At 45.8% G+C, this 13,727-nt stretch overlaps 1 protein-coding gene and 1 long non-coding RNA gene across 6 annotated transcripts in view; one reads left to right on the top strand and one right to left on the bottom strand.

Moving 5' to 3' along the window:
* The window catches only part of TMEM44 (transmembrane protein 44), a 61,812-nt gene extending 49,475 nt beyond the window's left edge, over positions 1-12,337 (top strand). For 3 of the 4 annotated variants that reach the window (XM_029615366.1, XM_029615365.1, XM_029615368.1), the window contains 2 exons: positions 11,102-11,358; positions 11,936-12,337. In XM_029615366.1, coding sequence (XP_029471226.1) covers positions 11,102-11,329 — 228 coding nt within the window. In that variant the 3' untranslated portion in view covers positions 11,330-11,358; positions 11,936-12,337. Of the gene's footprint in view, positions 1-11,101; positions 11,359-11,935 lie in introns of those variants that run through there. The other variant, XM_029615367.1, reaches the window with a different exon arrangement.
* The window catches only part of LOC115098629, an 87,948-nt gene that overhangs the window by 36,173 nt on the left and 38,048 nt on the right, over positions 1-13,727 (bottom strand). For both annotated transcript variants that reach the window (XR_003858563.1, XR_003858562.1), the window contains one exon: positions 10,891-11,480. This is a non-coding gene — a long non-coding RNA (uncharacterized LOC115098629). The remainder of the gene's footprint in view (positions 1-10,890; positions 11,481-13,727) is intronic.

Genomic DNA, 13,727 nt, shown 5'->3' with positions numbered 1-13,727 from the left:
GTCCTTCACACAGGATGAGATGCGCACGTGTGTGTGTGTTTGTGCTGGGCGAGCTGTGCATGTGTCCTTCACACAGGATGAGATGCGTGTGTGTGTGTGTGTTTGTGCTGGGCGAGCTGTGCGTGTGTCCTTCACACAGGATGAGATGCGTGTGTGTGTGTGTTTGTGCTGGGCGAGCTGTGCGTGTGTCCTTCACACAGGATGAGATGCGTGTGTGTGTGTGTGTTTGTGCTGGGCGAGCTGTGCGTGTGTCCTTCACACAGGATGAGATGCGTGTGTGTGTGTGTGTTTGTACTGGGCGAGCTGTGCGTGTGTCCTTCACACAGGATGAGATGCGTGTGTGTGTGTGTGTTTGTACTGGGCGAGCTGTGCGTGTGTCCTTCACACAGGATGAGATGCGTGTGTGTGTGTGTGTTTGTGCTGGGCGAGCTGTGCGTGTGTCCTTCACACAGGATGAGATGCGTGTGTGTGTGTGTGTTTGTACTGGGCGAGCTGTGCGTGTGTCCTTCACACAGGATGAGATGCGTGTGTGTGTGTGTGTGTTTGTACTGGGCGAGCTGTGCGTGTGTCCTTCACACAGGATGAGATGCGTGTGTGTGTGTGTGTTTGTACTGGGCGAGCTGTGCGTGTGTCCTTCACACAGGATGAGATGCGTGTGTGTGTGTGTGTTTGTGCTGGGCGAGCTGTGCATGTGTCCTTCACACAGGATGAGATGCGTGTGTGTGTGTTTGTGCTGGGCGAGCTGTGTGTGTGTCCTTCACACAGGATGAGATGCATGTGTGTGTGTTTGTGCTGGGCGAGCTGTGTGTGTGTCCTTCACACAGGATGAGATGCGTGTGTGTGTGTTTGTGCTGGGCGAGCTGTGTGTGTGTCCTTCACACAGGATGAGATGCGTGTGTGTGTGTTTGTGCTGGGCGAGCTGTGCGTGTGTCCTTCACACAGGATGAGATGCGTGTGTGTGTTTGTACTGGGCGAGCTGTGCGTGTGTCCTTCACACTGGCTGAGGTGTGTGTGTGTGTGTGTGTGTTTCACGCCAGGTGGGAGATGTGTGTGTTTCACAGACAGCAGAACTGTAGAGATGCTGAGTGTCAGTGACCTGAGCAAGACTGGGCTGTGGGAATGCCTTAGATGCTCATGGAAGTTGTTGAAGGGGTCCCTATCCAATATTCTTTTGTGGTGCCACTTTTGAGCCATGTGAAGTTGTTTAGAAATAGTTTCCTTATCTGATCTGTGCTAAAGTGAACCTTGCCCCTGCACAGGTTTGTGTGTACATAGGATGATCAATGTAAGTGTCTACAAAGCTGAAGTGTACATTTTTGCTACAAATTGCCTTTCCCCGTGAATTCCAGTAAACATTGCTGGTGGATTTGTATTGTGGGGCCTGCATGTTCTGGATTCTGTCCTGGATTGAGGAAGACTTTAGGCCTTTCATGCACAGACTTTTAGAAGGCTGCATGTGAGATTTTGAAATAGGTTTTTGAAGATGTTTCCTTAGCTGTTGCTCCCATTTTAACTTTTCAAAGAAAGGAGCTATTTCTGTATTTTTGCCTCCAAAACAGTCCCCTGCTTAGTTTACATTTCCATTTTGCAGCAGTTTTAAATATAGTGCATTGGTCTTTCATCCTGAAAGCAAGTTTGCTTACCGTAAACAGTGTTTCCGTAGATAGCAGGATGAATCAGCCATGCTGTCTTGGGCTGTCCGTTCAGGCCCGGGAGACGGAGCTTCTCTAAGCTGTTACACAGAGCTTTGCTCTGTGTGGCTGCGCGAGAGTTCCCGCGCTGGAAAGAAACAGATTCTCCTCAGTCTGTAATTTAGCAGTGTTCAAAGTTGATAAGACAATAGTGATCTGTCCAGGGAGGTGGGTGGGATCGCATGGCTAATTCATCCTGCTATCTACGGAAACACCGTTTACGGAAAGCAAACTTGCTTTTCCCGTCGATAGCAGGGCTGAATCAGCCATGCTGTCTTGGGAGTCCCAAGCTAAAGTCACGCCTTAGGTGTAGCCAATATTTGCAGGCGTGACTTTGGATAGTGGACAGAGCACTCCAGGTTACTTGAGAAGAGTGTTCAGGATTGCCCGCCCAATGCTGGTGTCTTCTGCCGCTTGTTGCATGATGCAATAGTGCGTTGTGAAGGTATGTAAGGATGACCAAGTTGCCGCCTTGCATATTTCAATTGGTGGAACTTGTTGCAGATGTGCAATGGACATAGAGATCGCCCTCACCTGATGTGCGTGAGGGAGTGAGGAAAGTGTGAGATCTCTTTTTGACTAGCAAAATTTATACACTGTACGATCCAGCTGGAGATTGTGGGTTTTGTAACTGATAAGCCCGGAAAGTTGGGATTAAAAGTGAGGAAGAGTTGGGAAGGTCTATTGTTGGAATGTGTTCCTTGAAGGTAAGCCTGCAAGGCCCTCCTACAATCTAAAGTGTGAAGCAATCGTTCACGCTTGTTGTGATGTGGTGCCGGACAAAAGGTAGGTAAAACTATAGCTTGATTGAGGTGAAAAGCTGAGATAACCTTCGGTAAGAATGAGGGGTGTGTGCGAAGCACCACCTTGTCTTGAAAAATTTGTAGGTATGGCGTGTAATGGACCAAGACTTGAATCTCACTGACCCTACGGGCTGATGTGATTGCTGTTAAGAAGACTACTTTCCATGTGAGGTACTTCATGTGCAACGTATAGATTGGTTCAAATGGTGGTAACACTAATTGTTCTGAAACTATATTAAGATCCCAAGGAACTTGTGGTTTTGTTACTGGAGATCTGAGATGAGATAAACCAATCATGAAGCGAGAAAGTAACGGGTGCGTAGATATGGACTTTCCATTCACCGGGGAATGGAATGCTGCAATTGCGCTGAGTTGAACTCTTATGGATGCCGTTGCGAGGCCTGTTACATACAACGAGCGCAGGTATTCTAGGAGATGACTCGGCGTACAGTGACGAGGATCATGTTGGTGAGAGGTACACCAATCAGTATAACGATTCCAATCAGAGCGGTAATTTCTTCTTGTGGAAGGTTTCCTAGAAGCTAGGATGATCTCCTGTATAGAACTGGATAATCCCAGATCTGTCAGTATTTCCCGTTCAATCTCCATGCCGTCAGGTGTAAGGAGTTGTGCATTGGGTGCAGTAGGGTTCCGCCTTCTTGCGAGAGGAGATCCTTTTGATGTCCGAGTGGAATCTGATGGTCTATGGAGAGACGGAGAAGGTAAGAGTACCATGGTTGCCTCGGCCATGCCGGGGCTATTAGGATGAGATCTGCTTGTTCCTGTGTGCATTTCTGGATTGTTCGAGTCAGAAGAGGAATTGGTGGGAATGTGTACAGGAGACCTTTTGTCCATGACAGAAGGAATGCATCTTGCGCTAGTCTCCGGTTGCTGTTCATCAATGAGCAGAAATTCCTCACCTTCTTGTATTCCGTGGAGAATAGGTCTATAGTGGGAGTTCCCCATTGTTTGAAGAGCATATTTGCCACCTCCTGATGGTGGATGAAAACTCTGCTTAGGCGATCTGCTCTTATGTTGGCTACTCCTGGAAGGTATGTTGCCTGAAGGAGCATGGAGTGTTGAGTTGCCCATTCCAGAATCTTGAGCGCCTCTTGACAAAGGCTCCAAGAACCTGACCCTCCTTGCTTGTTTATTTGTTTAATTATGTAGAACATGGCTACCTGATTGTCGGTGTAGACCATTACTCTTTGCCTTGTAGGTGTGTTCGGAAAGTCTGTAAGGCATTCCGTATTGCTCGAAGTTCCAGGAGATTGATTTGTAGAGTGCTTTCGTTGTTTGACCAATGACCCTGTGTTTCGAAATGGTCTAGATGAGCTCCCCAGCCTATATGCCAGGGGTCGGGAACCCATGGCTCGCGAGCCAGATATGGCTCTTTTGAGGGCTGCATCTGGCTCGCAGACAGTCACCACACTTTCCCGCTGACCCAGCTGCTCCCCGGTCCTCCTCCGCCTGGGCTTAAAATGCTGTCAGCCCGGGCGGAACGCGGTAGGACAGCTGGAGTCAGCGGCACCAGCATGTTCTCTTCTTCCCGCCCCTCCCCCCCCCCCCCCGCGGCCCGGAAGAGGAAGTGGAGAGTATCGGGTGCCTGCGTGGCAAGAAGAGGCCACGCTAGTGCGCTCGGCATCGGCCTGAAGAAAAGAAGACTGCAGCGCGGCTCGGAGGAAAATGAAGAGCTTCAACCGCGGCCGATGGGACTCCGCCTCCGCGAGGGCTGAAAATGAAGAGGTTAGCGTTGGGAGGAGGCTGCTGCTGCTGCGAGTTGTGGGGGTGGGGGAGAGAGAGAGAGTGAATGAGCGAGCAAACACAGCTTGCTCGCTCATTCACTCTCTCTCTCCCCCACCCCGGGAACTCGCGGCAGCAGCAGCAGCCTCCTCCCAACGCTAACCTCTTCATTTTCAGCCCTCACGGAGGCGGAGTCCCATCGGCCGCGGTTGAAGCTCTTCATTTTCCTCCGAGCCGCGCTGCAGTCTTCTTTTCTTCGGGCCGATGCCGAGCGCACTAGCGTGGCCTCTTCTTGCCGTGCACGCACCCGATACTCTCCACTTCCTCTTCCGGGCCGCGGGGGGGGGGGAGGGAGGGGGCGTGTGTGTGAGTGAGAGATTGCATGTATGTGAATGATTGAGAGCCTGCCTGTGAAAGAGAGAGAGAGCATGAATGTAAGTTTACCATTGGGAACCTGTATGTGTAAGCTTGTGATTGAAAACCTGTTTGTGTGAAAGACTATGTGTGTATGATTGAGATCCTTTGTGTGTGAGAGAAATCATGTGTATGTATGATTAAGAGCCTGTGTGTATAAGTAAGAGAGAGATCATGTGTGTCTGTGTGTGATTGAGAGCTGGTTTAGGTGATGGAGCATGTGAGTATGTGATTGAGAGCCTGTGTTTAAATGAGAGAGAGAGACCATGTGTGTCTGTGTGTGACTGAGAGCTGATTTAGGTGAGGGAGCATGTGAGTATGTGATTGAGAGCCTGTGTGTAAATGAGAGAAAGAGAGGACATGTTTGTAAGCATGTGAATGAGAGTCTGTGTGTGAGAGAAAAAGACAGCATGTATTTATGTGATTGAAAGCCTGTGTGTGTGTGTAAGCGTGAAAAGATAGACAACATGTGTGTAAATGTGTAATTAAGAGCCTATATAAGTGAGAGAGAAAAAACATGTGTATATGTGAGTACTGAGAGCATGTGTGTATAGGTGTGTCATTGAGAGCCAGTGTGAGAGAGAGCGCTGGTATGTGACTGAGAGAGGAGAAAGTTCCAAGCAAACCACCCCACCTCCTGCTAATTCAGAACAATCTCAGGACACCTGGATATCAAATGTTCCCAGGTATGCAGAGCAAAAAAATTTTTGTATCCTTATTATTTTTCATTACTGGGTCTTTGTGTCTGCTATTTTGAAATATTTTGTTGGTATCTGGAAATGTTTTATATGAGTTTTTAATTATTGGATATTCCACTCATCAGCTGTTTCGAAATATGTTCTTTTTGTTAGTACAGTTTTACTGCTGATGATTTTATATTTCTTGATTTGTTTTATAAGGATGGGTGATGTTTCTTTTTTCCTTTGTTACACTGCATACAGAGACTCTGGCTTGTTGCAGTTTCCAATTCAGTTTTTTCTGCATGCTTCTTGTTATGCGTTTTGGTCTCTTTATTCTATGTTAGGTGAGGGACAGCACATGATTCAGGTGAGGTTTTCTGCTGGCGTGTAGTTTCTGTGTAGGACTCTATAGCAGCCTGACTTGGTCCGTTTTCCTAATAGGAGATGTATTGGTGTCTTAAGGCCTGGTGTAATATTTTCAGAGACTTATTGTACTTTAAAAGTGTGATCTTACATAAAATGCACACATTTACTTGTATTTAGTTTTAAACATATTGTATGGCTCTCATGGAATTACATTTAAAATATGTGGCGTTTATGGCTCTCTCAACCAAAAAGGTTCCTGACCCCTGCTATATGCAAAGCATCTGTAGTGAGAAAGAACTGCATTGTGTGGAGGTGTCTTGAATAATGCCCCTTTGGTAAGTGTTTTTGGTCGTAACCACCAATTGATGTCTATCAACATCGCTGGTGTGATTGAAATTGAGTGAGACAAGGGTTGACGGTGTTGGGACCATTGGCGTTTCAAACCCCACTGTAGTCTTCGTATTTGTAGACGAGTGTTTTGCACCGTATATATCGCTGCCGACATGTGACCCAGAAGAGTGAGGATATGGCATGCAGACGCCTTCCTCAACCCCTTCGTGGTACGAAGTAGTGCTCTTAGTTTTTTTGCTCTGTTTGGTAGAAAAGCTCTGCTCTGCTGTGTTACAAGATGAGCACCAATGAACTGTAGAGATTGAGACGGTGTTAGATTGGACTTTTGAAAATTTATAACAAGGCCTAGAGTTTGACGGCAGTGAATAGTTTGCTGGACTTGGTTCTGTAGAGTTTGATGGGCTTGACGCTACTAGGAGCCAGTCGTCTAGATATGGGAAAATTTGTATCCGTTGTTTTCTGAGATGGGCCACCACCACTGCCATGCATTTTGTAAAGACTCTCGGTGCCATCGCAAGACCGAAAGGTAAAACCTTGTATTGGTAATGTCAACCTTTGCATTGAAAACAGAGGTATTTCCACGATGCCGGATGCATTGGAATATGCGTGTACGCGTCTTTCAGGTCTAGTGAACACATCCAGTCCTTGGGTTGGAGGAGTGGTAGAATGGACTTTAAGGATACCATTTTGAACTTCTCCTTTACTAAATATTTGTTGAGTTCTCTGAGATCTAGGATTGGACGTAGGTCGTTTGTTTTCTTTGGAATGAGGAAATATGGGTAGTAAAACCCCTTGTTCCATGAGGAGCGGGGTATGTGTTGTATTGCTTTTTGATGAAGTAGGTGAGTTATTTCCTGTGATAATTGAAGGTGATCCTTTATGGTTATCCGTTGTGGTTGTAAGTATGGGATTGGGGGAAATGTGGAGAAGAGAAGACTGTATCCGTGCTTTATAATGTCCAGAACCCAACGGTCTGATGTTATATTTGACCATGTTTGGTAGAACAGTTGTATCCTCCCCGCTATAATGGTAACTGCAGGGGGTGGCCCTGTTAAGTTCAAAAAGACGACTGGGTCTTTGAAGCAGACCCTGATGCTTGTGCTTGTGTACGTTGATTCCGTGGCCTTCCCCTTCTTGGTTGATGTTAGGAGACCTGTTGCCTTTGTGGCTGCTGGTAAGTGGATGACCTAAATGGAATGTATGGTCTATACTGTCTCCTTTGAAAAGGTTGCCTTCTGTGTTGTGAGTAAAATCTCCTACTTGATGAGGAGTAATTTGGTGGCTTTACCAGCGATTGTACAGCGAGCGATTGCTCTTTGAAATTTGGAGACAGTTTCTTGTAGCTGGGTTCCAAACAAGTTATCACCACAGCATGGTAAGTTTGCGAATTTGTCGTGGACATCCTCTCTTATCGCGCTAGCCCTTAACCATGCTATTCTGCGTGCGGCTATTGCTGAAGCCGAGGTACGGGATGTTGTTTCGAATGATTCATAAATGGACCTTAAGAGATGGCGTAAGCCTTCCTCCATATTTAGTATAGGTTGGGGTACACTCAAATCAGCTGCTGCAGATGGTATTAGCGTTTTGACTTGTTGTAGGGAGTCGTAGAGGTATTGGACTATGTAGAATTGGTGTTGTCCTATACGGGCTGCGAGCATGGATGATTGGAAAGTCTTCTTCGCAAAATCGTCCATACACTTATGGTCCTTTCCTGGTGGAGCATTTGAATGGGTTCTTGACTTTTTTGCCCTTTGTAACGCAGATTCCACCACTATGGAGTGGTGTGGGAGTTACGGAGTAGCATAGTAAGGGGATTGTTTCATTTTATATTTTAGGTCAATCTTATGAGAGACTGGTACTATGTTGTGAGGGGTTTCCCAGGACTTTTCTAGTAGACTGTCCAGTACCTTATGAGATGGCAAACTAGTGGGTTCACTAGGTAAGTCGAATATTTTTAACAGATCCAAAGTGTCCGCTCTAGGGTCCAGGATCTTTTGTATTTCCAGATGAAGGGCAGTACCTACATTTTCAATAAATTTTGGGTATGCCAAATCTTCCGGTGGTGAGTGAGGCTGTTGGTGTTCCTCTTCTGGATCCAAAGGGTATCCTGTTGAAGATTTTGGGGTGGACGGGTTCGACTGGGGATGATGAGGCAAATCCCTTGGGTCCGGTTTATCTGGCTGGTGAGGTTGTGGTAAAACTGGTTCCGGCAGAATTTGTGTAATGGGAACTGGAATCTTTGGCGAGATACCCGATGCAGGAATTGAGGAGCCCTCCGGCGAAGGTATTGGATGCTGTGGGACCTTGAGGGCATCCTGTAATGTGGACATAACCCCTGATAATAGGGTAGAAATCTGTAATAAGGTTTGTTTGGCGTCCTCTGATGGTTGAGATCCCTGATCATCAATGGGAAGGGATGGAGGGCTGTGAGGTGGATCAACGCGTAGATCATGGGGATCTGGCGTGTGCTGAGATCTCCGTCTTTTATGTGGATGTTGTCTCACATACGAGCGCTGTGAAGCAGGTGAGGATGATGAACTTAAAGATATTGGTCCCACTTCTTCCATGGACGAATTATCAGAGTGCGAAGTTGTGGTGAGGTTTGGAGTGCCCCATCTAGAGGATGTCAGACCTAATGAACAGTCTTGTAGTTTTTCCGTCCTGTGGTGACTCTGATGGGAGTGTTTTGAATTCCGTAGTGTTTCTTCTGACCACTCTGTCTGTCTGGGTCTAGGTTCACGATGAGATCTTTCCAAGGAGTGGGTATGCTGTATCGATGACTCTCTAGATGCGGATGAGCGTCCATGGTGGCTGCTATGCTTCGAAGGGTGGTCCCTGTGACCCGAGTGTATTCTCCTGGAATGCTGATGGCGGGAAGTAGACGCCATTGAAGCCGTTAGATCTCTTGAAGTAGAGGGTTGCCGTTCCGGCGTCGAAGAATGCGTCGATGGTATCTTATATGTTAGTTGTAGTGCCCCATTTGGGCTATGCGTCGGCGCCGTTGTCTGCGTCGGTGCCGCTGTCTGCGTCGGCGTCGAATGGTGCGCCTCCTGCGTCGAGGGTTGCGCCGGCGTCGAGGTTTTCGCCGGCTTCAACAGCTGCTCCCTGTGCGTCGGATTCGTATACTGCGCCGACATCGTAACCTTCGGCGGTGGCGCCTGACTTTGCCTCTGGTTCCCCTCGGTGGTATATTTTGACACCTTCCGGGGTTGTTCTGCGATCGAGGCAGCGGATGAAGGCCGCGTGGAAGATGGCCTCTTGCTGCATTTTTTACCCTGTGTCACCGGTCCCGGTGACGAGAGCGAGTCTTCCGGCGGGGCATAAGAGTCCCTAGCCAAACGTAACTTCTCAATCTTTTCCGCTCTTAATCTTCTCGCTCTGGGTGACATCTTCCCGCAGTTCTTACAGTTAGTCTGTATGTGGTCTGGGCCCAGACACACACAGCACAATTCATGGCCATCTGTTAAAGACATCACTTTCCCACAGACGCAGGGCTTAAACCCTGATGGTCTTGGACGTTTCTGTGTAGCGGTATCCATATTAATTGCCTGAATCTCGTTTTATTTGTTTTGTTTTTTTTGACTGAACTGGGGAGAGTAGAAGCTCTGCGAGTGTTCCCGCGCGCGGAAAAAACAGACTGAAGAGAATCTGTTTCTTTCCAGTGCAGGAACTCTCGCGCAGCCACACAGAGCAAAGCTCTGTGTAACAGCTTAGAGAAGCTCTGCCTCCCGGGCCTGAACGGACAGCCCAAGACAGCATGGCTGATTCAGCCCTGCTATCGACGGGAAAACTTGAGTTCAAAGCCGGTTTAGGGCAAAACTGCGGTAACTTGTTAACCTATGGAAAAGCTTTTTCATCTTATTACAATTATTCGGTCTTCATCGTGCAGCGGTACCCTGTGATATGACTGGGTAAACAGGTGGGGTGGGGGAGTGAAAAATGATGGTCAAAGTTGAGATTGAATGGTTACAAATCAATCACAGGTACCAGGATATTGAATATCCTTGTCTCAAGAGAGTCACCAAATGTAAAATAAGAATACTCTGGATGAAAAATTATTATAAATAGAAATGTAATTAATAGCTTTTGGTCTAGTCTTAGGGGTGTGTATAATTCAGCATTTGCAGAAACATCAGCAAAGCATTACAGTTGCTGTGTTAGTTAATTCTGAATGTGCAGTATAAAGGGTCAAGCTGCCGGTAATTGTTTTATTGGACTATCTCAGTATATTTGTGGCAAGCTAAGAGCTGTGCTCCCTTCATCAAGGAAATATGGAGCAGAGCTCTTGAATGAAAAGAACATAAGATATGCCATACTGGGTCAGACCAAGGATCCATTAAGCCCAGTATCCTGTTTCTAACAGTGGCCAATCCAAGTCACAAGTACCTGGCAGATCCCAAAAGGTAAATAGATTCCATGCTACTTATCCCAAGAATAAGCAGTGGATTTCCCTAAAGTCACAGATGTATGAGGTTAGTCTTACTTCTGCAGAAATATTGGACACTTCAGGTGTAATTATGTAAGAGCTCACGTAAGAAACAAATAAGCACATGTATGTTCACCTTGAAAATAACCCCACAAAAACTTGCTGCACAGAACTCTATATGTGCAGGAAATTTTTCTAAAAATTTACATGCATATTTTTTTTAAAATCCAAAAGTATTCGCATGAGCCCAAAACTCTCACCAACCCTGGACCAAGAACATCTCCGCTCAGTCCGGGAAAACTTGTGCACATGGAGAGCACATGCGTGAAAATTTACTCACATATCAGACAGATTGCTAATAAGCCATTGCCATAGGTAAAGACCATTTTGCCTGCCAAAATGCTTTAGAAAATTACCTTCATGATGGGGCAGGTTTTAAGGATACGCCATTGGAAGGCTGATCAAGAACAGGCTGCTTGGCCTTTGTCATTCATATCTTTCATTCTGTTTGCCTGTAAAAACTACGCCTGGAACCAAGCACTCTGAAGAGCCTCCTATGGGTTTGAGTTGAGTAACCTTGGCCCAGTTTATTTGTATTAAAAGGACTTTTTTTTTTTTTGTTCACAGTGGGACTTTGAAGACTTGAACAATCCTTTGATGGAAGGCAGTGCTGAGATGTCAAACATTCACCCAAATGACAGCTCGGTACTCAGCGCAAGCTCCATGTCTGATGCTAACGCCATAGAACGTCCTCCTGGCTTTGGCTTCCAAGATCAGGACAGCTCCTTGGCAGGTCAGACCTCAGCAGAAGGCATTCCAGGAAGCGCAGAGCAGACGCATTCCCTAGAGGACTGACAACCTTCATCTTGCAGAGATGGTTTACAGTATCCTTACACGCTGGTTTACACTCCAGTAGCAGTAGGTACGATAAACTGATGGCATGACATGATCTCTAAGCCAAAGACAACTGAAGAAGATGTTGCAGAAAAAAGATGTTTCATCTCTCCTGGTGAAAGGAAAATAGAGAAAGATATGTGAAATGTAATTAAGGCTGGTATGGATCAGCAATCTGTTTTCAATGCCAGCCAGATTTCTGAGGAATTTATGGTGATCTAATAATGTCAATTTTGGAGCCCCACATGTTGTGTTTATTTCTTAGCAGGTCTAATAATAGTGCTATATGTTACCTCTCTTGTCTTTGTTTTATTTACCATTCAGATTTCAGACAGGGCATTTCAATGTCTTATTCCCCAGAGCCCAAATGGCTTCTTCCAAGTGACTTTGTTCCTCCAAAGCAACACAGGTGCTCCTTTAGAGGTGGGACTGCTCTAGTGTCCTTGAAAGTCTTTTCTACAGGTAGTAACTCCCCATCTGCCTCAGCTCCTTCAGACCTGCCACTCTAGCCTCCAGAGATTTATTTATTTTATTTATTTAATGTTTTTCTTAACCAACATTCATCAGAGACATCATGCCGGTTTACATGTAACAGGGGAGAACGAAACAGGAAAAGAACAGTTACAAAAAACAGGGTAATGAGGAACTGGGAAGTGCATAAGGAGAATGCACGGCAGAAGGAGAGCATTAGGCATGGAGGAAATATAGAAACTCTATTCTTTGAGTGACTCATTCTTTGAGTGCCAAGAACTCTTTGCACAAGGTATACACTTACCACTTCTCACCAACTGGTTGATAGTCAAACATGTAGCACTCAGGGCAAAAGACTGGATACTCCCTATCCCACTGCTGGAATACTGTCTGCATCTTAATATTATTGATTTTGTTAAGTTATTTAAACTGTATAAGGCATGGGGACACTTAATCCATTTTAAAATGTCCAGTAAATTTAAGGGACTTTAGTTTTAATCTGTTTGTCAATGATCTGCATTTGATTCAAATTCATAATTAATTAACTCTTATTGTAAAAAATGTCCCTCCTAATTTGGGTAACAGTCTACTTATGAAACTATGGGACTGGAGTGGATGGGAGATGAGGCAGGTGGGTAGGAAAATCAAACACTGCTGAGGAGTACTCCAGGAAACTGCATTCACATATTACAACAGAAAAAAAATTAATTTTCCAAGCCCTTAACACACAGAATAACTTCAACCTTCTATTTTCCTTAGCACTTTATAAAAACATAGAACAAACTTTAACCCACTTTTTCATTTGCAAACTAAACATTTAAGGTCAAATTTTTAAAGGGCCGCACATGTAAAAATCAGGACTTACGAGCATGACTGGGCCCTGCGTGCGCTGCATGCATTTTCAAAGGGGCCCAGCCATGTGTGTAAGTCCTGATACATGCACAAGTGCCAGGCCCTGAAAAAGGGGCGGGCCGGGAGGCATGATCTGAGCGGGGCAAGGAGGGGCCAGCTGGGACAGCGGTCATTAGCTACTGTCCCGGGAAAGTATGCGCCAGCCAGCTGCCAGCACGCGGAAACTACTTCTGCTCTGGAGGAGCAGTAAGTAAAAAAATAAAAAATTTTCGGGGAGCTAGGTAGGGGTTAGGGGTCGGTGTGGAGAGGGGAAAGGGAAGGAAGGTTAGGTAAGAGGGTAGGGAACTGGGGAAGGCCTGATTTCGTCGCTGTGCGTAATTTACTAAAATTCACCCCCCGCACGCGCTGCCCGCACATGCAGATTTTAAAATCTGGTGCACATGTGCGTGTGGCAAATGGATTTTATAACATGCGCGCGCATGTTATAAGATCAGCACATCCATGTGCGCGCGCCGGGAAATAAACGCACATGGACAAGCGCACACTTCTTTTCAAAGCTACCCCTTTCTTTCCCCAGCAGACCAATACTCACAAATCCTGATCATTCACCAGCAGATGAAGCTTCTGCTTTCAGCCCTATCTCAGGACTGAGAGTTACTCAGCTCTTGTTTCCCTATTTGTCTGTGCTTCTAAGGCAATTACTTCAAACACTCCTTTGATGATTGACAACTAGCAAGTAACTTGACAAAGAGATCCTCTCAGCTATTGTCTTTTTCTTTCTTTAACAACACTTGTAATTTATACCTTTTCAAATCAAACATTGCTGATTATTTATCTAGGAAACAGCTCTCACACCTTCCTACAGCAAAAGAACTGACTTCTGCAAGCCTTAATACACCCAGAATAACTTCAACCCTCTAACTATTTTCCTCAACACACTTTATAGATACACAAAATAACTTTAAATCTCTATTTTCCTTATCACCATGCAATGTGTTAAGGAAATTGTAGTTTGACATATATTAAAGAATTGTGT

Source organism: Rhinatrema bivittatum, chromosome 9 (assembly GCF_901001135.1).
Source record: "Rhinatrema bivittatum chromosome 9, aRhiBiv1.1, whole genome shotgun sequence".
Taxonomy (NCBI): domain Eukaryota; kingdom Metazoa; phylum Chordata; class Amphibia; order Gymnophiona; family Rhinatrematidae; genus Rhinatrema; species Rhinatrema bivittatum.
This window is presented reverse-complemented; position numbering and strand designations above follow the sequence as displayed.